We start from the raw sequence: 22,071 nt of genomic DNA on the forward strand, positions 1-22,071 counted from the left end.
GGGAAGGCTGCGTGTGCCCGGGGAGGGGGCTCTGTCAGGGTGACCCTGTCCCTCCTGCGGCAGCAGGGCTGGGGGGAGAGCCGGGGGTGTCCCCCCACTCCAAGGCTGCCTTTGTTTCTATTTGGAAAGCGCAGATAAACCCGCAGCCCCCCCCACGCCCGCAGAGGTCACGCGCGGAGCTGGCGATAAGATAAACGGGCTCAAACGCAGCAGAAATAGGCTCCTGCCCTGGCCCCTTCCCAGGGGGGGTGGACGGGGGTGGTCCTGCAGGAGCCCCCGAGAACAGCCTGGGGCAAAGGGGGCGGGGGGGGCTGCCAGGGTTGGGGTCGGTCCCTCCATCGCTCCCTGCCCACGCGGGCAGCCCGTGTCCGTCCCCGCCAGCATCCCGCCTCGGCGAGCATCTCCTGGGGACCCCGGCCCCAGCGCCGGCCCAAGATAACCCTGAGAGGGCACGGGGGGGCTGGGGGCTCCCCTGGGACGGCGAGAGGGGTCAGGAGGGGGCCGGGGCTCGGCAGGCGGCGTTGGCCGCGGGAGGGTGCGAGTTCACGGCGGCCGGGGCCGGGGGGTGGATGGTGGTGCCGATGGTGTAGTCGGCCGGCTGCGAGGGACAGACAGACAGACGGCATGTGGTGAGCCGGGGGGGCGTTGGGAAGACCCCAGGCCACCCCCTCCCCAAAAAATACCTCCCCATCTCTTACGTGTCGTCGGAAGAGCCTCTGCAGAAGGCTGCGCTTGGGGGGCTCGGGCAGCTGCCTCCAGTCCAGGTCGGGGGAGCGCGTCCCGCTGGGTCCGAACACGTTGAGGTCCTTGAAGCACTCGGTCTCGATCATCTGGGGGGGTCGGGTCACCGGGGGTGACGGGCACGGGCAGCGCTGGCGGCACCGCGGCAGGGCAGGACCCCCCCGGAGCCCCGCGCCCCCCGTACCTCGTTCTGCCAGGGGATGGGGACGCTGCCGGTGGCGAACTTGGCGTAGAAATCGTTGTCGGTTTGGTCCAGGTTGACGCCCTTCACCGTCGAGAACTGCTCGATGTCCAGCACGTCCTTGCAATAAACCGCCCGGGGCTGCGGGAGCCCAACAGCCGTCAGCTGGGGGAGAGGGGCTCGTCCCCCCCCCGGCAGGTGCCCACCCCTGCCCTGCCCTTACGTCCGGCACGAAGGAGGGCGTCATGATGCCGGCCTCCAGGCGCTTGAAGTTGATGGTCCTGAAGAAGGGATGGCGCTTCACCTCGGCCGCCCCGTCGGCCCCACAGCCCAGCCGTTGCTTGGGGTCCTTGGCCAGGAGCTGGGGAGGGGGACGGGTGGTCACGGCGGGGGGATGGAGCCAGCCCCGGCCCCCCCATGGCGACCAGCCGCTCCCCAGCTCACCATCTTGCAGATGGCCTGGGCATCCTCGCTGAACTTGTCCGAGTAGGGCTCCTGGTCCTCCTGTACCCGCTTCTCCACCTCCTCCCGCTTCACCCGCTCCTTGCGGGCGCGGAAGGGCGACTGCCCCTCGATCATCTCGTACACCAGGCAGCCCAGGCCCCACCAGTCGGGGCTGAAGGCGTAGCGCTCGTTGTTGATCACCTCTGGGGCTGCGAGGCACGGCCCCAAACCCGTCAGCGGCCAGGCACGGCCACGACACGGGGACCCCCCGGCCAGCCCGGCCGGCGCAGCCCCCACGCTCACCCATGTAGCCGACGGTGCCCACGCGGCCGCGGATGGTCTCGCCCTCGGGGATCTTGATAGCCAGCCCCAGGTCGGAGATCCTGATGTGGCCTGGGGCAGGGAGGGGGTTGAGGGCATCATCCCAGGGAAAGTGCCCTGCACGGAGGGCAGCATCCCAAGGAAGGACCACCCCACATTCCCACAGGTTCTCCCCAAAACACAGCCAGAGACCCCCCCAGGAGGCACAGAGAGACCCGTCCCCAAAGCCACGAGCACGGGCAGCGCCAGACCCCGCAGCTCCCTCCTCACCATCATCATCCAGCAGGATGTTCTCCGGCTTCAGGTCCCTGCAGGGACAGAGGGATGGAGGGCTCAGCACGGAGTGGTCCCATCCGGCCGCCCCGCGCCCACGCCACGCTCACCGGTAGACGATGCCCTCCTGGTGCAGGTGCTGGAGCCCGCAGCAGATCTCCGCCGCGTAGAAGATCACGCGCTCGTCCTCGAAGCCGGGGTTGCCCATGTTGTAGATGTGGAACTTGAGGTCGCCGCCGTTCATGATGGTCAGCACCAGGCAGAGCGCGTCCTTCGTCTCGTAGGCGTACGCCAGGCTCACCTGCACGCCCAGCCCGGCCATCAGCGCCGGCCCCGGCCCCCCCCCGGCTCCCCAGCCCCCCGAAAGCACCACACGCACCACAAAGCGGCTGTTGACCTTCTCCAGGATCTGCTTCTCGTTCAGAGCCATCGCCTCCCCTTTCCGCTTCTTGATCCGCTTCTTCTCCAGCTTCTTGCAGGCGTACATCTTCCCCGTGGCCCGCACCTGGCAGGCGCACACCTTGCGGGGGGGACACACAAGGTGATGCAGGCTGAGCCCCCGGCCAGCCCCCCATCACCCCCCGTCCACCTTCCGTGGCCGTACCTCTCCGAAACCGCCCTTGCCCAGGATCCGGTACTGCCGAAACGTGTCCTTGGTGACCGACTGCCTGAAACGCACAGCCCGGGGGACGTCACCCCCCGGACCCCCCCCAAAAGACCCCCTCAGACCCCCCCCAGACCTCCCCGCTCACCTCTCCAGGTACTTCCACTGCAGGAACCGGTCGAAATACATGCTGTCCCGGTAGTCGGCGAAGGGGTCCCCGCTCAGGTACTCGTGCAGGGGGCTGCGGGGGGAGAGGGGACGGTTGGGGCCGCCCTCAGCCCCCCTGGGCGCCCGTGCCCGGGCAGGGCACTCACCGCAGGCAGCTGCTGAAGAGGTCCTTGCAGGGGCTCTTCTGCAGGTCCTGCAGGCACCGGCTGGCATGGGGCTGGCCCACCTCGGGCAGAAAATCCGGGGACTGCGGGGGGAGCAGATGGATGCACCCCCCCGTCATCCCGGCTGGGCAACGGATGCCACCGGGATGCCCAGACAGAGGGGACGCAGCTCCGTGGCCAGCAAGGGACCCCCCCACTGCCGCCCCTGCTCCCGTCCCATCCTCACCCCATCCTGCTCTGGCTGCCTGCGGGGGTAAAAAAGCCCCCCCGGGACTCACCTCCTCCTTGAGGAACCGGCGGATGATCTCCTCCCCCATCTCCTTCCGCTTCTCATCCGGGGAGAGCTCGTAGTCCGCCTGGGATGCCCGGGGGAGAGGAGGGGGCTGCAGACAGTGCACCGGGCACAGCTCTGCCCTGCGCCCCCCGCCCAGGACAGGGACCCGTCTGCACCCCCCCAGGGGCAGGTGCCTGCGCCGGGGGCTCTGGGGGTGCTGGCGGCCCTCGGGGGTCTCCCACACGGCAGGGGAGGGGACGGGGGGTGGGCGGCCAGACCCGCTGCAGCCCCCCCAGCTCTGGTTATTCAGAAGCGGGGAAAAAACGTCCTGCAAGAGCTCCGAGAGCCGGCACGAACGGGCTGTTTTAAAGGCACGTGCTTCCCATTCGCAGCCCCCCCGCAGCTGCCGGGGCTCTGCACGCCTGGAGGGCTCCGACTGCTCCCCCCGAGGCCCCCCCAGCCCTGGAAAGCCTCGCAGGGCACGGACCCGACCCAAACCCTTCAGCCATGGGGAACACGGATCATCTGATGGGGCTCTTACTCCCCATCCGCCAGCATCTCCCGGCTCCGGGTAAACCCAGCAGCAGGCCAGGGCGGGCGCCCCAGCGGCATTCCGAGAGCCCCCTTCCCCGGCACGACCCAGAGGGAAACCAGCAGCGCACCGGGATGGGGGGGTCTCTGCCTCCCCCCGCAGCCCCCCGGGTACCGCTCCGCAGCTGCTGCCCCAGGGCTCACGCCGCCAACCTGCCACGGCCTCGGCCAAACCCCGACCAGCCCCATCCTCCCGGGAAAACGCCTCTGCACGTCAGCGTGGCCCAGCGGAGCCGGCGCGGTGGCATCCCGCGGGGTCCCTCACCACGGCGTCCAGGAAGCGGATGCAGCGCAGGAGCTCCGGCCGCGTCTCGCAGAACTGCCGGAAGAGCAGCCGGCCGATGGGCTGCTTCTGGCACAGGCTGCCGTAGTCCCGCTCTGCAAGGGATGGCGGGACGTGCCATGCACCGCGCCGAGTGCGTGCTGCCATCCCGCGCCCACCACGCCGGGACCCGCCAGCCGGTCCGGCCGGTCCCCGGTGCCCTCCCCGGCTCACCCAGGCTCTTCCGCAGCTCATCGCACTGGCTGATGTGCGGGAACCGAAGGATCTCCCTCCACTTCTTGCTCCTGCCTTTCCGCTTGCCGCCACCTCCTGCAGCCGGGGGAGAGGGAGAAGAAGGGGTCAGGCTGTCAGGACAGGCGTCATTTCCCTGTCCTGGGGGGGTAACGGGGGGAACGGGGCGGCAGAGCCCCTGCCCAGTCCCGCAGAGCCGCCCGGTTCGGGGTTCCCCCCCATCCCACCACTGCTGGTCCCCAAAACCCATCGCTCACACACGTCCGCACCAGGGCTTTGGGCAACTCTGAAGCCACGTGGGAAAAGGCGTTGCCAGCCCTGCAGAGGGCTCCGACCCCCGAGGGGACCCTCGCCCCCAACAGCCAAGGGGATCCCCACCCCCAGCCCCGCGCCGGGGCAGGAATAGGATCCCCCTCGGCATCAGTTGGCGCCGGGGGAGGCCGAGCCTGGTGGGTGCTGGCTTCCTCCCCAAACGATGCCCAAGCCCCACATCACTCCCTCCTGTAAACATCTGGTTTCCTTGTCTCCCCTCCGAGTCCCTCGTCCTGCCCGCAGGGCTGCAGCAGCCCGGCCTCTGCCTCCTCGGGGACGGGGACGAGGAGGGGGCAGAGGGATGGCCCCACAGCAGCGGCCGCTCCTCGCGGGCGGATGCTTGGCGCGTGAAGTCATCCCTGCAGGGACCTGACATCAGCACGGCTCCGAGCTGGTGGCCGGCCAGCACCGCCCGCCGCCGGCCCCGGTGACGCCGAGGCGAGCCCACGGGACGCCGTGGTGCTGGGCTCCGGCGGGGCCGGCGTTTCGGCCGGGCAGAGCTTCCTGCCGTCATCGCCTCGCTTCCTCCAGCAGGAATAGCCCCGCGCCAGCCAGCGGAGCAGCCTCGGTGGCGGCGCGGCACAGCACGGGTCCCCGGGCACCCCGCTCACCCCGACACCGCGGCACAGCGTCCTGAGCACTCGGCGCCCGAGGAAGAGGAGCAGCCGCTCCCCTCGCCCCGCGGTGCCCAGGCTGGAGCCCCCCGGGTGGCTGGCAGAGGGGACATTCCCAGGGTCCCGCCCCAGGAGCCGTCCCACACGGGCGGCCCAGGCAGCCCCGGCCTCGCAGGGGTGCTCCGAGGCTGCGGCTTTGTGTCCGGGGTCAGTGAGATGCTGCCCACGCCATTCCCTCCCTGCCTCTTCCACAGACTGCAGGTGCCAGCCCCCAGCATCCCGCGGCACTTGACGCTTTACGGCGCTCCTTCCAAATTCCAACTTGTTTGCTGCGACAATGAAGATAAATTAACGCTCATCACCCGCGCCCCAACGCATCTCCCCCGGGGACGCGCTCCCAGCCGGGCTCTGCTGGAGCTCGCTGCGGGCTGGGACGGTGCCGCTGGGGAAGGGCTGGGGAGCAGGGAAGGAGAGGAGCTGAGCGAACGGGGAGGCTCAAGTCAGGCGTGTTTTGCCTCCTTCCCCGGCCCACTCCCCTGCGGCGTGGCAAGCGCGGCACGGCCAGGGCGAGTGGGTCACAGCATCATGTCCCAAGTCCACCTCCCGTCCCCAGCGCATCCCCCGGCGAAACTGCACCAAAACCGACCCGCGGCAGAGCCAGGCAGCTCCCGCCGAGCCCCAGGGCAAAGGGGGAGCAGGGCTCGGAGCGGGACCCGCTCCTCCACCTGCAGCGAGCTCGGGCAAAGCAAAACCCGTCTCGTCCCTCCCCGGCACCCCCAGCCACCACCACCCCAGCCGGTCGCCGCAGCGAGGGAAGCCGAGACGTGGGTCCCAGCAGGACACGGAGCTAGAGCCTGCGCGAGACCCAAAGACCTCCAAGTAAAGGGGGGGGAAAAATACACACAATCCTTGTGCGGAGCTGGCTCGGCCTCCCTGGGCAGGCGAGAGCCCCGGCGAGTGCTCGGTCTGCTCCGGCCACACACGGCTGCTCCCGGGGGTTTCGGCTCCCCCCTCTCATCCCAGAGCATCAGGCTGCACCCCACGGCCCTGGGCCCGGGAAGTGGGGTCCCCCCCGTGCCACAGCAGCCCAGGCGGCTTTCCACTGCTTTTTCCACGCCGGCCAGAACAGGAGACATCGCTGCCGTCTCCACCGCCGGTACGCGCGCAGGCAGGGCACCCACGGGATGGGCGAGCGCCGGCAGCGAGCCCCAGCCTCAGCGGGCTGCAGGGCAGGACCACCCGGCCCACGTCCCCCACCGCCGCCCGCAGCCCCCTGCGGAAGCGGCTCTGCCCTCGGCTCAGTTTCCCAGGGCGGAGCAGGATCCCAGCGGAGCCGCACAAAGGGCTGGCAGCCCTTCCTGGCCCAGCATGGGGCTGCAGGGGGTCCTGGGCACAGCCACCCCCCTGCCAGCGCAGACCCCTTGGTGCTGGGCAGCAGAGCAGTGACAGGGACACGCCGGTGGCATCCATCCCCTCTCCCGCAGCGTCAGGGCATCGGGAATGGGGACATGCAGGGAGCAGCCGTGGCGGGGCATCCCACCAGGGAAGATAAAATGAGGAATTGGTGCTGGCCTCGGCCCTGCTTCCCCCGGTTGAACCGTGCTGGGAACCCCCGTGAGGCCACCGACGCTGCCGAGCCGACCACGGCAACCAGAAAAGCTGCGGAAAGCAAAATAAAGCCGTTCCTCGGCAGAAAGGAGCCCACGTACCAAACGGCACGGCGCACGCGGGGCGACGTGTTACACCAACACAAGCTGCCGGCAGCGAGAGCCCCGCGGCAGGCGGGAGCGTGTCCCCCCCGGGTCCCCCACCGCCAGTCGGCGCGTGGTGCGATGGCACCGATGCCTGGCGAGGCACGGACCCGGCTGCCCCCGTCCCGGTGAGCCATAAAGCCTTACTCAACCCCTCTTATCTCCCCCGTGCCGGGTTTTTATCCCGGGCACTTCCGCGGGCGGAGAAGCCCTTTTGGCTCCCGGAGGTTCGGGAGCCCTTGGGGACACCTGCTCTCCCTCGAAAGCTCCAGCGGCCCCAGCGGGGAGCTGGGCACAAAGCCCAGGGAGTCCAGCCAGCCAGAGCCCCCTGCAGCCCTCGTGGGGCCGGGCGGGGGGACCAGCCCCCCCAGACCACCTTTTTGGGGGGCAAAGCCCCCGGATGCGCAGCAGGAAGGGCCACGAGCCCACAGCTGGGCAAGCCCCTTTGGAGGGGCGCAGGGGGCGGCAGCAGCCCGGGGAGGAACGATGTGACCCCCCCAGCGCACCCCGAGGACGGAGGAATTTGGCCAAATGCAGTAACAGGCGGCGGCGACGGCTGCTATGGGGTGCAGGGGCCAGACCCCACCAAGCCCCCAGCAGGAGGCCGACCCGCGACCCCCAAGCGTGGGGACCCCCCAGCCACAGTCAGTGGGGGCTCAGCTTTCCACCAGGACGGCTCCGGTCCTCCCCATGCCGCCAGGGAGGGAAGCTGGACCCAGCCCTCGTCCCGCTCCGCTTCCCGGCTTCCGGCGCCTCTCGCAGCCGTCGCACACCGACATTAACCCGTTTGGTGCCCGTGGCGGCGGAGCCCCCCTCGCCCTCCAGGCCAAAACCCCCGGCTCCGGCTCCAAGGAGGCTCGGCTCACATGGGCGGCCGTCGTGCATCCCATGGCACAGGAGCAGGGGCCAGCCCCCAGCAGGGAGCATCGGTGCCAACAGTTCGGCTGCCCCAAGTCCCCGATGCCGAACCTCTCCCTCCCCGGCGAGGGCACCGGCACCTCTCTGGCCCCATGTACGAGCCGGCCCCATGGCGTCTCCGGTGCTGCTGGAATCCAGCACGACAGGGGTAAGGAAACCTTTGGAAGACAGGGATGTGCAAAAAAAATAATAATATGGGGTGACCTTCAAGCCGCCCCGTCCCCCGCCTCACCCGTGGGGCTGCGCCGGTGGCTCTTGGGGCCGTTTGCTTTTCGGTCACAAAAGTTCAGCGACGAGGGCGCCGGTTTTCCAAAGGAAACCAAAAGCAAACAAAAGGCGCCCGCGCTCCCCCGGGATCCCGTGCCAAGCCCCGGTTCTGGAGGGGCGCGGGCGCCCGCAGCCTCTCGCCCCCCAGGCCTCACCCCAGCAGCTGGCGGGGGGCTCCAAGCGGGGCGGTGGCACCGGCAGCACCCCGTCTCCGCCGCCGCACCGGCAGGGCCATGTTTTTCCTGGCAGCGCCCGTTTCGCCCAGGCCTGCGCCCGGCCGTCCTGGCACCAGCGAAGTTTTGCTCGCGCGAGCCCCGTCCACGCCAGACACGTCCTGCTGGCACGGACGGACGGAGGGGCTCTCGGCCGACCCACGTCCCGAGCCCGGGGCGCCCCGGCACACGCAGGGCTTGGGGACACGGCACCCAAACTGCGTTTTAAATTCCGTGCCCCACGTCCCCGGGTCCGCGGGGCGGGTGGGACGGACGCGTCCCCCGGCGCGGGGTGCAGCCGTCCCCTCCCGGGGGGCTCGGTGATGCCAAGCGGGGTGAGCCCACCCGGCCCGGGACGGCGGGGGGTGCCGCGGGTGCCCGTTGGGAGGGGGATGCGGGGGGGGCGGGGGGAAGGCGGGATGCGGCGTGGGAACGGGGAGCGGGACGGGACACCGGGACGCGGGTGGGGGGACGCGGTACCTTCGCGGGCCTTGAGCAGGACGGTGTTGGCCACGATGTTCTCCAGCTCCATGGCGCGGGGGGGCGGCGGGCGGCGGAGCAGCCCCCCCGCCCGCACACCATGCCCGGCGCGGGGCGGTCCGGCCGCCTCCCGCCGCAACCGGCCGCCTCCGGGGGGGCGGGGGGGGGGGGGGGGAGGAGGGGAGGGGGGGGTGCGTCACCGCCGTGACGTCACGGGCCGCCCCCTGGCGTCACGGGCTTATGTAAGGGGCAGCGCCGCGCCCCGCCGCACGGGAGCGCACACCCCGCTGCGGGGGTGTCCCGTGTGTCGTTCCCCCCCCCCCGCCGGGTTTGGGGGTCGGGCGGCACCAGCTCCTTGCAGCCCCCCGGGAGGGGGGCACCGACCCCTGGACCCCCGGCAGCTGAACAGCCTTCATCCTCCTCCTCCTCCTCCCCCGGGAAACGGGAGCCCGGAGCCCCAGGGAGGGCAGCCCCCTCCCGCCGCCCCAATCCCCCCCCCAAAGCCCCAGGGGCGGCAGAACAACGAAACCGAACCATCCGCCTCCTCCCGGCGGAGATTCCCCGGCTGCGGCAGCCACCGGCTCCTGAAGCCTTTGGGGGGTTTTCTCCTCATTAAAGCAAGAAACTGCAGTTCCTTGTTTACGCCTTTTTTTACCACCAAATTCCCAGGGCCCCACTCCGGCCCACGCCAGCAAACGCAACAGGGAAGATGCATTTTTCTCCCCAAAAGTGAGAAGGGGCGCAGGGAAGCGCTGGGGGGGGGGGAGGAGGGGGCAGCCCCCGCTGATGGCTTCCCAGGAGGGCGGCCGTTCGCACCGAGCAGGGCTCATCCTTGCGGGGACATGAGCCACTTTGAGAAAACCCACTCGTGGCGACCCCCCCCCCCCCCCGAGTCCCCCCCTTCCCCAAGAGGAAGAGCTTTGCTTTGCGGGGAAAGGAGCCGGGAGGTTTCGCAGGGAGCCCGCGCCGCTCGCTGCCCACGTTCGCCCCCTCCTCGCCCCACACAGGAGCTCACACAGCCCAGCAGCCGCCCAAAGCCAACCCAACGCCAACCACTACCTCGACCATCACCTAACGCCCCCAACAGCACGGGGACGAGCTCGACACAAAGGACTCTCCTACCTGCCGCAGCCACACCGGCTCCTCCAAAGCACCAAGGCAAGGAGCCGCTGCCCCCCAGGCCAGCCCAGCCCAGCTGCAGCACATCTTCATCAGCAGGTAATTAGTGGGCTCAGCTGTGGGGGAGCAGCCGCAGCCCAGCTGGAGAGAGCCACGGCCCTTGTTGGGGTGTGGGGGGTCCCCAGGCCCTGCTCCCCATCCCAGGGAGGGATCTCGCCACATCCTTAAGCTTTTCCATGATGCCAGCCCACCCCGCGGCAGGACCGAGGGTCCCGTTTCCCCCCTGCGCAGCACCAGGCAGGGACAAGAGTTGGCAGGAGCGTGGTCGTCCCAAGAGAGGGGGAAACCCTCAGGTCCCGAACACAGGCAAATCCATCGCTGTTGAGATCAAGGATTTATTTACACGTCAAGGAAAACTCTCACCCAGAGTCACAGGAGGAGGAAAAGGCAAACCAACCCACAGGACGGAGCGATTTGCCTCCTGAACACAAACGCTCGCGCTCCCCAGCGCGCTTGGCCGCCTCTGGGGCGGCCGATCGCCTTCTCTCCTTCTCCGCAAGGAGAAACTAAAGGCATGATTATTATTTTTTTTTTTTTTAACAGTTATCTGCGCCACAGAAAACACAATCTGAAAATAAAAAACTGCCTTTCCAAAGAGACCTGCCCAGGCGCGGGCGGCTCACGGAGCACCCCTCGCTCTGCCGCGGAGGAGAGGGCCGAGGGGCGGCACGTCTAGTACTCATCCAGGGTGTCCGCGCGCGGGACCGAGAGGCCCCGCTCCTTCAGCGCCTGCACTTTCAGCTTCTCCGACTCCTGCTTGGCCTGCTGCTCCAGACGCTGCTCCTCCAGGATCTCCTCGATGGAGACCTGCTGCAGAGGCGTGTCACTCTCCTTCTCCAGGTCCTGCAAGAGAAACAGCCCCCTCAGCGCCGCGAGGCGGCCGCCAGGACCCGCGGCTCTGCTTTTGGGGTGTTCCGGGCTCTGCCCCCCGTGGGCCAACATCGCCTCCGCTGAGCAGCAGCCGGTCTGGAGGGGCTAAAAGCCAGCAGAGACGGGAAAAGCCCGGGGCAGATCTGCACTCCCGTTTCTGTTGGGATAGTAACACACATCCCTCGTGTGCTTGGGCTTCCGTCACCTCCGAGCGCTTCCCACAGGCACCCCTGGCCTCACGCTCCCGGGGAGAGCGGCATCGCTGCGCCACGGACGATGTGCTCCATCGCTCTTGCCAATGTCACCGGAGCGGGACAGTTCCTGATGCGGGGACCAGCCGTAGCAAGGGCTGCCCCCCCCACTCTGGGCTCTCTGCTGGAAGGCAGCGCGGGGGCTTGGTCCTGTGAATGCTCCGGTTCCCCCCGGGTCAGCGCCCATGGGAGGGGGCTCCCGGGGCGCAGCCGGGCTGAGCTCAGCCCGAAGGGCCGAAGCGAAACAGTGCTCGACTCCTCCCGAGCCCATCCCGGATGGTGTCCCCTGCTGCCGAGTCAGCAGGGAGGTGACAGCCCCACAGCCAGCCACTAATGACACCCTCCCGCAATGCCACACACAGGCCGGGGCTTCCCCGTGTCATCCCAGAGGAGCTGCAGCCGCGGGACGGCACCTCTGCCCCCGCCCTCGGATAGACGGCAGCATTTCGTGATGGTTCAGCCTGGACCGGCCCCAGGAGGGGGCTCAAACTCCAGCCCCGCAACGAGACAGTGACTGCGTTTCACAGCAGACAGATGGACACCCAGCTCCAGTGTCCACCTCGGCAGCGCTGCTTGGAGTCACGTCACCACAAACACCACCAGCTCAGTCCCGGCGCGGCAGCAGGCAGGGAGCAGGCAGGGAGCAGGCAGAGGGAGCCGCTTACTTACTATTTCCCCCAGCAGCACAACGTTCTCGCCTCTCACAACAAAGATGCCTCGAGGGATGTCCCCATACTTCTTGCCCACGTGGATGCGCTCCACAGTCTGGTGCAACACCAAGTTTGCTGCAGCGATCAAGAGAGAGAGGAAAATAATCCACATTTCGCTGTGTTTTCCCACTATAAAGACCGTCTCATCCCCTCAGCCGGGCAGAAAACACAGAGCAGCGACGGCACCAGCGCTCTCACGCCTCTGAGCCGGATCACTGAAGGCACCGACCGTCTCCCCGGCTGAAATGCGACGGATGCAGCACCTCGGGAGCAGCAGGACCAGCGCCTGCGCTGCAAGGCAGCCTCTGCCCCCCGGCAGCAAGCAGGGCAGAGAGCCCAGACCACCGGGGCCCGAGTCCACCCAAGCACCACGTGCCGATGGCAGCAGAGAAGACAACGTCATTGTTGGTGCTGCGGGTTCCGGGCAAGGACCAAGGCACTTGATCACGAGCACAAACATCACCCGCACGTGTCCTGGGCTATTTGTGCCCAAAAAGAGACAGCCGAGCATCAATCCTGGACGCAGTCAGGAGTGGGGGAAGCACCCAGTTCTGGGAGAAGTCTCCGTGAAGCACCAAGTCTGGCAGGACACGCAGGCGGGTGTTTAATCCACAACACAAACATGCTCTAAAAATACAATCCGCAATCACCTCCCTCTGCGCACAACTAAACTGCTTTCTTTTAAAACTCATGGTTTTAGCCAAGGAAAGGTGCTCAGGACCAGCAGGCAATGGGCTCGTTACACAGGCTGAGAGGGTACCACGGAACGGGGAGCTCTCGCCAAACCCAAACTCCCTCTTTACTGCTACGCCACTGTTTGGGACGGGAGCTGCTCCGGTAAGCACGGCCATGACGGATGCTGGAGCATCGCCCTGCTCACGCCAATGGGCTCGGTGGGGGTCTCCTCCTCCTCCCCGCCAGCCCCTGCACATGGCTGCCACTGGAGCGTGCCCACAGCCCAGCCGGAGCCCCCAGTAACCCCCCGTGCCGACATACCGAACTGGTCGATGCTGCGCAGGTACCCGATGAGCGTCCGGCCGTCCCGCAGCAGGACCAGGTGCTTCTCTGCGAAAGAGGGAGAGGGGGGGGGTCAGCCATGGTCACGCGTGGGCATCGACACCCCCCACCCCACAACACACACTGGGGGGGGCCAGTGATGTGCGGGTAACTGCCCCAGCAGCGCGAAGGGGAGCGAGGATGCCTCCTGTAGCAGCCCCACGCGGGACCAGTGTCCACGGGAGGGGCAGCACCCACGAGGAAAGGGGGGGTCCGACTGCCCCATGGGGGGGCAGCACCCACGAAAACTGGAGGTCCGTCACCCCCTCACGGGGGGCAGCATCGATGGAGAACGGGGGGTCTGACCCTCCACGGCGGGGGCAGCAGCGACGGGGAAAGAGAGGGTCCGACCAACCATGGGGAGCAGCACCCACGGAGAAGGGGGGGTCCGACCGGCCGCGGGAGGGGGCAGCACCCACGAAAGCTGGCGGTCCGCGCCCCCCACGGGGGGCAGCATCGGCGGAGAGTGGTGGGTCCGACCCCGCAGCGAGGGAGCAGAGCCCTCGGGGGACGGGGGGGGCCGACTCCCCACGGCGGGGGCAGCACCAACGGGGAAAGAGAGGGTCCAACCACCCCACGGGGAGCAGCACCCACGGAGAACGGGGGTTCCGACCCCCCACGGGCAACGGTGCCCCCGGGGAAGGGGGCTCCGCCGCCGCGGCGCACTCACTGTCGATATCCTGGATGAGGCTGGCCGTGCCGGGCATGTAGTTCATGGTGCCGCCGCGCCGCCCCCAGCGGAAGCGCCGCCATGCGCCGGTGCCGCCGCCGCCGCCCCGGAACCGCCCCGCCGCCGGGCGGGGCCCACCGCGGCGCTTGCCCTTTTAAGCCGCGCCGGCTGTGCCCGCGGGGCGGCCGTTGATTGGTCATCGCCGGCGGGGGCCTGGCCGCCGATTGGCCCGCGGGGCGGGCGGCGGCCATTGGCGGCGGGACGGGGCGGGGCGGCGGCCATGGAGCCCCGCGACCGCGCCGCCGAGCCGGGCCCGCCGTGGCCCCCCGGGTCCCCCCGCCCGCCGGCGGCCGCGCAGGTAACGGCGGGGGCTGCGGGGAGGGACGGGCGGGCAGGGCTGCGGCCCCGGGCTCTGCCTCGCCGCGCACGGGCAGCCGAGACGCCCACCGCACGGCCATCGGGACGGCGCCGGAGGCCGGAGCCCCGGCGGTGCGGGTCAGCCCCGCGCCCCCAGCGCACACCCGGCCCCAACGGCGGGGGAACGACGGCACCGAGCCGCGACGCGCTCTCCGGACCTTTACTCTCGTCTCTTCCCTCCTAAAGTCTCATTTCCTTATTTTTCTCAGCTCGATTTCCAAAAAGATCCGTTTGCATTAAAAATCTACCCGCCCACCCCACCGGGCTTGGGCCGGTGTCTCGAACTGGGTAAAAACCCCACGAAATGGTGAACGCGGTAAAGTTTTACCTTCGTATCCAGTTCAAGGTGACATTTCTAGGGCGCGTGTTTTAATGGAGAGCTCACGGGGGACATGCCGCCATCCTCGGTTGGTTTGATGCCGAGATGACCGCTGGGAGCTGGGCATTGCCGGGCAGGATTGATCCCGGTCCTGGTTAACCGGCCCTGCACAGGGTCCCGGTCTTGGTTAACCGGTCCTGTACTGCATTGTGGCCAACGCGCCCTGTGCCGGTTACCAGTCCCGGCCAACCGGCCCTGCAACGTGTCCTGGTCCCGGCTAACTGGTCCTGCACCATGTTGCGGCTAACCGGCCCTGCACAAGGTCCCGGCTAACCGGCCCTGCACCATGTCCCGGTCCCGGCTAACCGGCCCTGCACCGGGTCCTGGTCCCAGCTAACCGGCCCTGCACCGACAGACGGAGCTGCCCCTTCCCCGGAGCCAGTGTGCGGCTGGAGGGTCCGGCCACTGCCGCGTCCCCCTCTTCCCAGGCGTGGCACACCAAAACTGGAGCCGCGTCAGCGCTGACATTTGTGCCACAGACCCCGCCAGCGGAACAGCGCCAGCAGCGTGGGGCAAAGGGGGGGAAAAAGCTGGAAAGGGGGGGAAAGAAGCCAGCCCCGCTGCACCCCACGACTTGCTCTTCCCGACTCTATTATTTGTTGTTTTTATTGCAGCAATAGCTTTTTTTAGGGGCCGTTGCGCAAATACTGTGTGAAGGGAAAGGCTTTTCTCTTTCCAAAGAGGCTGTCTGCTGGCCAGACATAACTGTGGCTCGTTTTAATCCTATGGGATGTGTAGGTTTGATCCAGCTCTTTCATAAATCCCGGCACACAGGTGATACAATCTCTCCTCCGTCAAACAGCTCGCGGGCAAAAAACTGCTTTGCTCAAAGCTACAGGGAGTCATCCTGAAATCCCAATGCTTAATTATCTCCGCTACGGTTAGATGGAGGCTCATGTTCAATACGCATTGATTGCTGGAGTGTGTTCAGATAAATCCTCACTAACGTCCTGGGCGTACAGACCTTTCACACGACGAGTTGTCAAACCCGACCGCTCCCGCGCCTGCCGCACGACCTGCGGCTCGGGGATTGCAACACCCTGCTCCCCCGGCCCCAAAACTGGTAGATCTCGTCTGTTTGCATCATTTCTGTTTGCAGAACGAAAGAGGAAACAAACTTTCCTGGAGTGTTTTTCATCCACCGGTCGGTGACTACACCGACGTGGTTGAAGCTCCAAAGAGGTTCAGGCTTGTGAGGAGTTCTACGTGGGTTTCTGAGCAGGGCTTATGTGCAAAGCGTGGTTAAGATCGGTGTATCCTCTCTCTTCCCACCATCCAGGCAAATCCATCCCACTGTAATGCCCCCGACACTGCCCAAGTGTCCTGTGAGGATGGTGGGACCAAAGCGTTTATTGACAGTGGCCAACAGAAAGCCACGTTGGAGCAGGAAAAACCTAAAACTGGGAGAAATCAGCTCGGGGGCGAAGAAACCCCCTAGTGAAATGCTGCAGGAAGGGACAGTCATCTTTCCCCGGGCTGTGCTGGGCTGGAGTGGAGCCCCCCTGCCCTGTGTCCATGCCCCATCCGCTTTCCTCTGCTCTTCCCTCCTCTCCAGGCCATGGATTCTCCCTACGCAAATGGAGCCTACAGCCCCCCATACCCTCCGGCTCCCGGTGCCGCCCCGCACTACGCCGGCCTGCCGCAGACACGGGGGTACTACTGCTCCGGGCCCCCGCGGACCCCCTACCCCACCGAGTCCACGGGCATGTACCGGCCCCCGTCGCCCGCTCCCCCCTGGAGCTACGCCCCGCCGGACTGCCCTGCCGAGGGGTCCTCTCTCCGGAGGCAGCAGGTTCCTGGCTACTCCCCACCGCAGGTAAGAGCCGTTCCCAGCCCCGCCGTCGGTGCAGCTGCTGGGCTTGTGCTTCCCAGGATGGAAGAAGTTGTTTTACGGGGCCGCAGCAGAGGGAAAGCCCCCAGTGCCTCCTGCGGTGGATTCGCGGGTCCTAACGGCAGCTTGCCCTGCCTGCTTTTATTCTTGTAAAAACTGGTAGTCACCCCGTTCTGCAAGCTTGTGGGCTGGGAAAGCAGGACCCGGGCACCAAGGCTGAGGCTGTGGCTATTCCCAGGGCCGTCTGGAGTGACTCCGGGGGTAACGTGTTCCCCCCCTTTTCTTGCAGACCCCGGGAATGCCCATCCCGCAGTATCCGTATGGAGACAATCCCGGGGTCACGCCGCAGGGGCCTCCGCCACAGCCCAGACCCCCGGAGGATACGTGGGCTCCCCCCATCTATGGGGTGCAGCCCCGTTACGGCTGGCCGGCTGCTCCAGCACACGGGAACCCGTTTGTCTCCGAATCCCATCCACACTGGACCGGCAGCGGAGCTCCTTCCCACCCTTCCCCATGGGACTCAAAGGTACGGCTGATGCTTCTGCAGTTCTTCCCGGCTGCTGTCAGACCTCCTAGATTGTACGGCTTTCCTCAAAGCCTGCCTCTGTCTCCTGGGAATGCCCCTTTCTCCAAGCACAGTTACTTTAGGTGGAAACAAAGCAGCAGGTATCCAGAGTACTGCCAGCAAAATCTCCTATTTGCATAGCAAAATCCACGGCTGTAATTCCAGAAAGGTGCTGGAGATACCAGATGTACCAGGGCAGGTCTTGAAATGGGACAGACCTTGTCTTGCTTGTCCAGTTCTTCTCTCTCGAGCAGCAAATGCTGCCAGAAATCCTGCAGCACAGGGTGCGGGACAGACCCGCGGGTCAGTTTGCAGACTCTGGTATTCCTCTGCAAGTGCTTGGTTTGGGCACAGTCATCCTCTACTGAGGAATGATTTAAGCAAAAAATTAAAGGAAGTGATGCATTTGGTGGGGTCTGTTCATCTCAGGTTCCTCTGGATTTAAGCAGGAGTGAAATGATTCTCCAGAGGTTCGGTCCCTGGGCAGCAGCAGCCTGGATGGGGGATGTGGGGATACGGGGATGGGGGCTACTGTTATTTGGGAACAGCTCGAAAGTGCTACCTGCAGAGAAACGTCTTCTCCAAAGGGGACCATGTTGAAATCTATTTAGCATCTCCCCTGTTGATGGGTAACGAGCGGTCAGTGGCTCACGCTGTTTCTTCTAGACGTGTGCCTCTTGCCAGGGATCTGCTCTTTAACAGCCTGGGACAAGAGCGTGGGTCCCGTGTCCCTCTCTGGGACTTTTCACAGAAACCAGCCCGCTTGGCAGGACACGGGGTGCCAGCCCACGGGGCCGTGATGTGTTATGATGTCATGGTGTGTGACAGTCTAGAAAATGCTGCCCAGATCCCCAGTAACATCGTGCCTAACCCGGTCTGCCCTGTCCTCCCAGGCATTCACACCTCAAAGCAGTCAGTGTCACCTGCCACCCCGTTCCCTCAGCCCTGCCTGCCTTTCTTGTGAGAGATTAAAGACCTGGCTTTAAGGGAAATGCACTTAAAGATTTTTCCTCCTTCTGACTGTAGGACAGTGCTTACGACAAACCTGAGCAAAGCGCAAACCAACACAACTACTATCCCGATGTCCATCACCAGCACTCTGGGACCATGAATGACCACAAGCCAGCCACGCCGCTCAGCGCCAAGCCATCCCCCTCCAACCCCAAGGTGCAGTACAGCGCCCAGCCCCAAATGTATGACAGCGCGTCTCGGAAGCTTTTAGCCGGGAACCGGGAGGCTGGTTTTAAACCCGGCGACCAGCATTCATCAAATTCCGCAGCCATCCAGCCCGAGATTCAGAGAATCCTCCACGTTATGGCGGAGGCTGAACAGCTGGAGCAAGAGGTGGATGAATTTGTAGGAAAAAAGACAGATAAATCCTACCGGCTTCTGGAGGAGATGTTGACGAAGCTGCTGTTGGAACTGGATTCCATCGAGACTGGTGGCCAGGACAGTGTCCGGCAGGCCAGGAAAGAGTCCGTCCACAGAATTCAGGCCATACTGGAAAAACTGGAAAGAAAGGGATTGTGAAAGCACATCAGCCCCAACACACAGTCTGTTGCTGAGGTTCCAAAGAGTTTTAGTTCTGTTAAATCTCATCTCTTTCTGCTACGCACTATTGACAATGGAATAGCAATAAGCCCTGGGTTAAAAACACAAACAAAACCACCAAAAAAACCCCCCAACCCAGCAGCCCGGCCCCAACCAATAACCTGGCAATGGACAAATTAAGAGAGGTCCAAAGCAGCAAACGGAATTGTTTGTTCCAGGCCTTGGAAAGGCAGAACCACCCGAGGTGCTTACGCTGTAGGGGTCTCCATGGGAATCCACATCCTCTGCATCAGCGGGAAGAGAATCACTGTACAAAGTTCCCCAAACCAGCCCCCATCTCTGGGTGCCTCCTGCAGCCGCAGCAGTTCTTTACGCAGCTGAAACTTCTCAGATGTGGTCACAACGGTACGTGCAGCCACAACCAAGACTCTGGGCTTGTCAGTCACTGTGTGTCTTTTCAGCTTCAGCTTCTTCCCATAAAAACTTGTGTGTCGTTGTAGGGTTTTGCTTGGTTTTAGTGCACTCAAGTAGCTACACCGAAGTGCTGCAGAAAGGGACCACGCTGGCAGCCCATCAACGCAAGCAGATGTCACGTCATGCTGTTCCTCCTCTGTCGCGAAGGGCCAGTCCCTGGTTTCCCCCGTGGACATGGGAACACAGCCTGGAAACCTCCGTTCTGCCACTGGAAAGGAGAGGGACAAGCCGAGGAACGATGTCGGAGCAGAGCAACCCAAAACGGCAGGACGCTTGGAAACGCTTTCCAGGTCACTTGGGTGAAAATCCACTTTTTAATTGTAACGTCCTTCCACGTACTGCCAAGTTTTGTATTCCACTGCAATGCCACCCTGGTGGCACTGCGCAACGCGGAGGGGAACGGCTCAGCCTGCTGTTAACCTGGTTACAACATGGTAAGTGAATCATGACTGTGTGTGACGAGGTAATAAACCCTGACAACTTCTAAATGTTATTTTGTAATTAAGACGTCTCAAAGTCTCTTTTCTTTAAAAAGAAGCCGTGGGCAAGGTTGTGTAACTCTAACCAATGCAGGTTACAGCCAGGCAGTCTCAGCGGCCGATGGTTAGGGATGAAGGCAAGTCACCTCCGAGGATCCTGGTTTGGGGGTGCTGGGGTACCGTGTCCCCCATCACCTCCCACGCGGTGCAGATGCCTCAGGAGCCTTCAGTCGGGGTCCGGACGGGTCTGGAAGGGGTCTTGGCGTGCCTGAGGCTGGGAGTGCCCTGACCGCGGGCTCTGCGGGCTGACAGCTGCCCCTGTCCTGACGGCACCCGGCAGATCCCACACCATTCCCAGACGGGGCTGCGCGCACGGGACTGACCTTTGCCGCTGGTTGGATGTGTCTGGCATCACGTGCAGTGGTCAGCCTGCAAAAACAGCCCCGGCCGAGGTGAGCCAGGAAAGAGCTGAATGTCCTGGGACGGATAAATGCTGGGTTGCTATTTTATTTCGTCCTCTGGCGAGACAGTGAGCAGCCGGGCCAGGCTGTCCCTCCTTCGGATACAGCATGAAATCCGACTTCTGAGGACGGGTGGCTGTACTGGGAGATAAAGCAGATAAACAGACCGATGCCCTGTCACTATACCCAGCCCCAGTCGATGCCACCTTTCTTTCTCTGACAAAGGCAGCAGTGTCGGCAGCATCTCCAGGAATTAGTCCGTGCTTTGGGTTTGTTTCTTTCTGTGAAAATACTCGTGGTAGAGATGATTTCCACACTACCAGCCTTGCTACCAGTGGCTTTTTAAATCCAGAGGAATGAAGAGCAGCACTCTGGTGTCTCTACCCTTTTCGGTTTATCATATGGTTGAAAATCTTGTTAAATGCTGCCTCTAATGTCCTGAAATCTTTCCCAAGAGACTGCTGCAGGTTCACTGAATTAGCCTGATACAGTAATAACTTCATTTAGTTTTTTTGAAAGGGAATATGAGCAACAAAACCTATCAACCACTCTGAAGAAATGCTCGGTGCGGGGGCAGAAAGCCGAGTCCTTGTGCTGCAGGATCATTAGCAGACTCAACTCCAGATTTACCGCGTCCTGCCCTTCTGATCCTTTAGCATGCCCTGCAAGGCTTGGCTGTACAAGGCTATGAAGGAGATGAAAAAATAAAGAAGGAATGTAAAGAGACCTAACTTGTCGCATTCTGGAGAAGTGAAGAGGTGCCGAATCCAGCCGTCAGAGCCGCGGTGCGCGCAGCACGCAGGCAGCAGCCTGAGCCACGCTCTGCCCCAGGCAAAGGCTGCGGGGGTGGCTGTGCTCTCATGGGGCGAAGGGGGGCTCGGGAGGAGAGAACTGGTGATGCCGGGGGGCGGAACAGCCTCTGCTGCACTTCTCCTTGGTGCTCAGGGCACGGCTGCGCTCTGAAACCACCCGTACCTGGCTGGAAGGCTCTCCTTTCTGCTGGAGGCGGATGCACGTTTGATCCCGTAACTCATACTGGGGAGTGGAGCCAGCCCCGATTAAAGCGTGACCACCCTACCCTGACGCTTCGCTCTCCGGCCATTTCAGGTTCGGCACCAAGTCCAGGCCACAGTCTCACTGCATTTGTGCTCTCCAGGGAATTACCAAAGAGCTCATTCCATCCTCTCTTACCACATTTGTTTTTTTATTTGGTTGGCATGGCTGTTGAAATAAAGGTTTGGATTCCCTTTGGGCAGGATCTAGCCAAAGTCTGAAATTTGTTGCTGCAAGAGGTGGTGCAAGTCCTACTTCAGCAGAGAAAGTGGAATCCTTCAGCTTGTCAATCAGCGTGGATTGACTTCTACAGCCCGCGGAGCTGTAAAGGACAAGTCGCGGCGCCGGCAGGTTCCTTCACACCCCTCCCAGCCGCAGGGTCTCCCCGCCTTTGCTGGATCAACCCCTTTATCAAAGCGCCCCAAGAAGGGGCAGAACCGCAGCCGAGCTCTAACCCCCCACACTCCGAGAGCTGCTCCCCGAGCACCGCGGCCACCAGCCCCGGGGCAAGTGTCCCTCCCGCTACCCGTGGGCTTCACACCTCTTTCTGCCACCGTCACCTGGGTGAGGTGGCAACAGTCAGGGCACTGATGTGTCAGCCCTGCTGCTTTTTTGAGGACGTGGCGTTACCAGCAGAAGTGCTGCAGCAAATCACTGCTTACAGGTACGTGAAAAGAAGCAGCCAGCAGCCAGCTTCAGTCAGGCTGGAGTCTGTGGAGCTGGCTGAAACTGTATTTTCTGTATTTGTTTCAGTAGCAAGAACTGCACCAGGAACAAAACAGTATTGTTTATGGCATCCTGTTTGCTCTAATAGTCATTTCCCTCCCCTGCCAGTTGCCAGGGAAAAGAGGTAAGTAGGTTCGAGCTGTGCGAGGAGGAGCGTGGAGCAATCCTGATACCTTGCAAACTCAGTAGCACTGCAATGCAGTCAGCCAGGAGAGGAGAAAAAACCCACACGCTCAGCTGCTGTATCACCAGCGCTCTGTGGACTGGGACAAAGGTTTCCCGCTGGGGAGACGTGGTAAGAACGATACCTTTATCTCTTCACAGGAAAAACTGAAAGTATGTGCGTGGCACACAAGCCAAAGTCTGGGAGGAAGGAGGGAGGTGGGTTTCTTCTCTGGTGTTTTGGTGCTGAACCTATCGAGGTAACGTATTCCTTTACAATATTTCCTCTTCCGGAGTTTAATTCCCCGCATGTGGGAAGGACTTGGCAGAGGCTTATGTAAACTCTAGTGAAAAGCACAGGAAAGAACATCACAAAGTGGGCCGAAATGGCAGGTTATCATTTCAGCG

General features: G+C 64.1%; 3 protein-coding genes across 7 annotated transcripts; 1 reads left to right on the plus strand and 2 right to left on the minus strand.

The window, feature by feature from the left end:
- Positions 1–123: 123 nt before the first annotated feature.
- Positions 124–9,969, minus strand: LOC141733402 (G protein-coupled receptor kinase 5-like). Of its 4 annotated transcripts, none has more exons than XM_074563732.1 (16): positions 9,952–9,969; positions 4,258–4,353; positions 4,027–4,139; positions 3,175–3,252; positions 2,879–2,979; positions 2,713–2,805; positions 2,565–2,628; positions 2,340–2,480; positions 2,071–2,261; positions 1,958–1,995; positions 1,670–1,759; positions 1,367–1,575; positions 1,146–1,283; positions 926–1,063; positions 699–830; positions 124–598 (listed from the first exon to the last, which is right to left on the minus strand). In XM_074563732.1, the coding sequence occupies exons 4-16, from the start codon at positions 3,211–3,213 to the stop codon at positions 491–493; spliced, it is 1,482 nt and encodes a 493-aa protein (XP_074419833.1). In that variant the 5' UTR covers positions 3,214–3,252; positions 4,027–4,139; positions 4,258–4,353; positions 9,952–9,969; the 3' UTR covers positions 124–490. The 4 variants fall into 4 exon arrangements, with proteins under 4 accessions (XP_074419833.1, XP_074419830.1, XP_074419829.1 ...); XM_074563729.1 differs by lacking the exon at positions 9,952–9,969 and adding an exon at positions 8,830–8,975; XM_074563728.1 differs by lacking the exon at positions 9,952–9,969 and adding an exon at positions 8,830–8,975 and having other exon boundaries at positions 3,175–3,279.
- A 354-nt stretch (positions 9,970–10,323) lies between these two features.
- LSM1 (LSM1 homolog, mRNA degradation associated) lies at positions 10,324–13,695 on the minus strand. Its single transcript, XM_074563744.1, has 4 exons — positions 13,566–13,695; positions 12,836–12,904; positions 11,799–11,914; positions 10,324–10,851 (listed from the first exon to the last, which is right to left on the minus strand). Exons 1-4 carry the CDS (start codon positions 13,609–13,611, stop codon positions 10,681–10,683), a joined length of 402 nt encoding a protein of 133 aa, XP_074419845.1. The 5' UTR covers positions 13,612–13,695; the 3' UTR covers positions 10,324–10,680.
- Positions 13,696–13,815: 120 nt separating this feature from the next.
- On the plus strand, positions 13,816–19,287 carry BAG4 (BAG cochaperone 4). Of its 2 annotated transcripts, XR_012584288.1 has the most exons (5): positions 13,816–13,923; positions 15,917–16,177; positions 16,482–16,718; positions 17,784–18,713; positions 18,809–19,287. XR_012584288.1 is itself a non-coding variant. In XM_074563737.1 (4 exons), the coding sequence occupies exons 1-4, from the start codon at positions 13,846–13,848 to the stop codon at positions 18,285–18,287; spliced, it is 1,080 nt and encodes a 359-aa protein (XP_074419838.1). In that variant the 5' UTR covers positions 13,816–13,845; the 3' UTR covers positions 18,288–19,287. The 2 variants fall into 2 exon arrangements, 1 of the variants encoding a protein (XP_074419838.1); XM_074563737.1 differs by having other exon boundaries at positions 17,784–19,287.
- The last annotated feature ends 2,784 nt before the right edge of the window (positions 19,288–22,071 follow it).

Source organism: Larus michahellis, chromosome 20, assembly GCF_964199755.1.
Source record: "Larus michahellis chromosome 20, bLarMic1.1, whole genome shotgun sequence".
Taxonomy (NCBI): Eukaryota; Metazoa; Chordata; class Aves; order Charadriiformes; family Laridae; genus Larus; species Larus michahellis.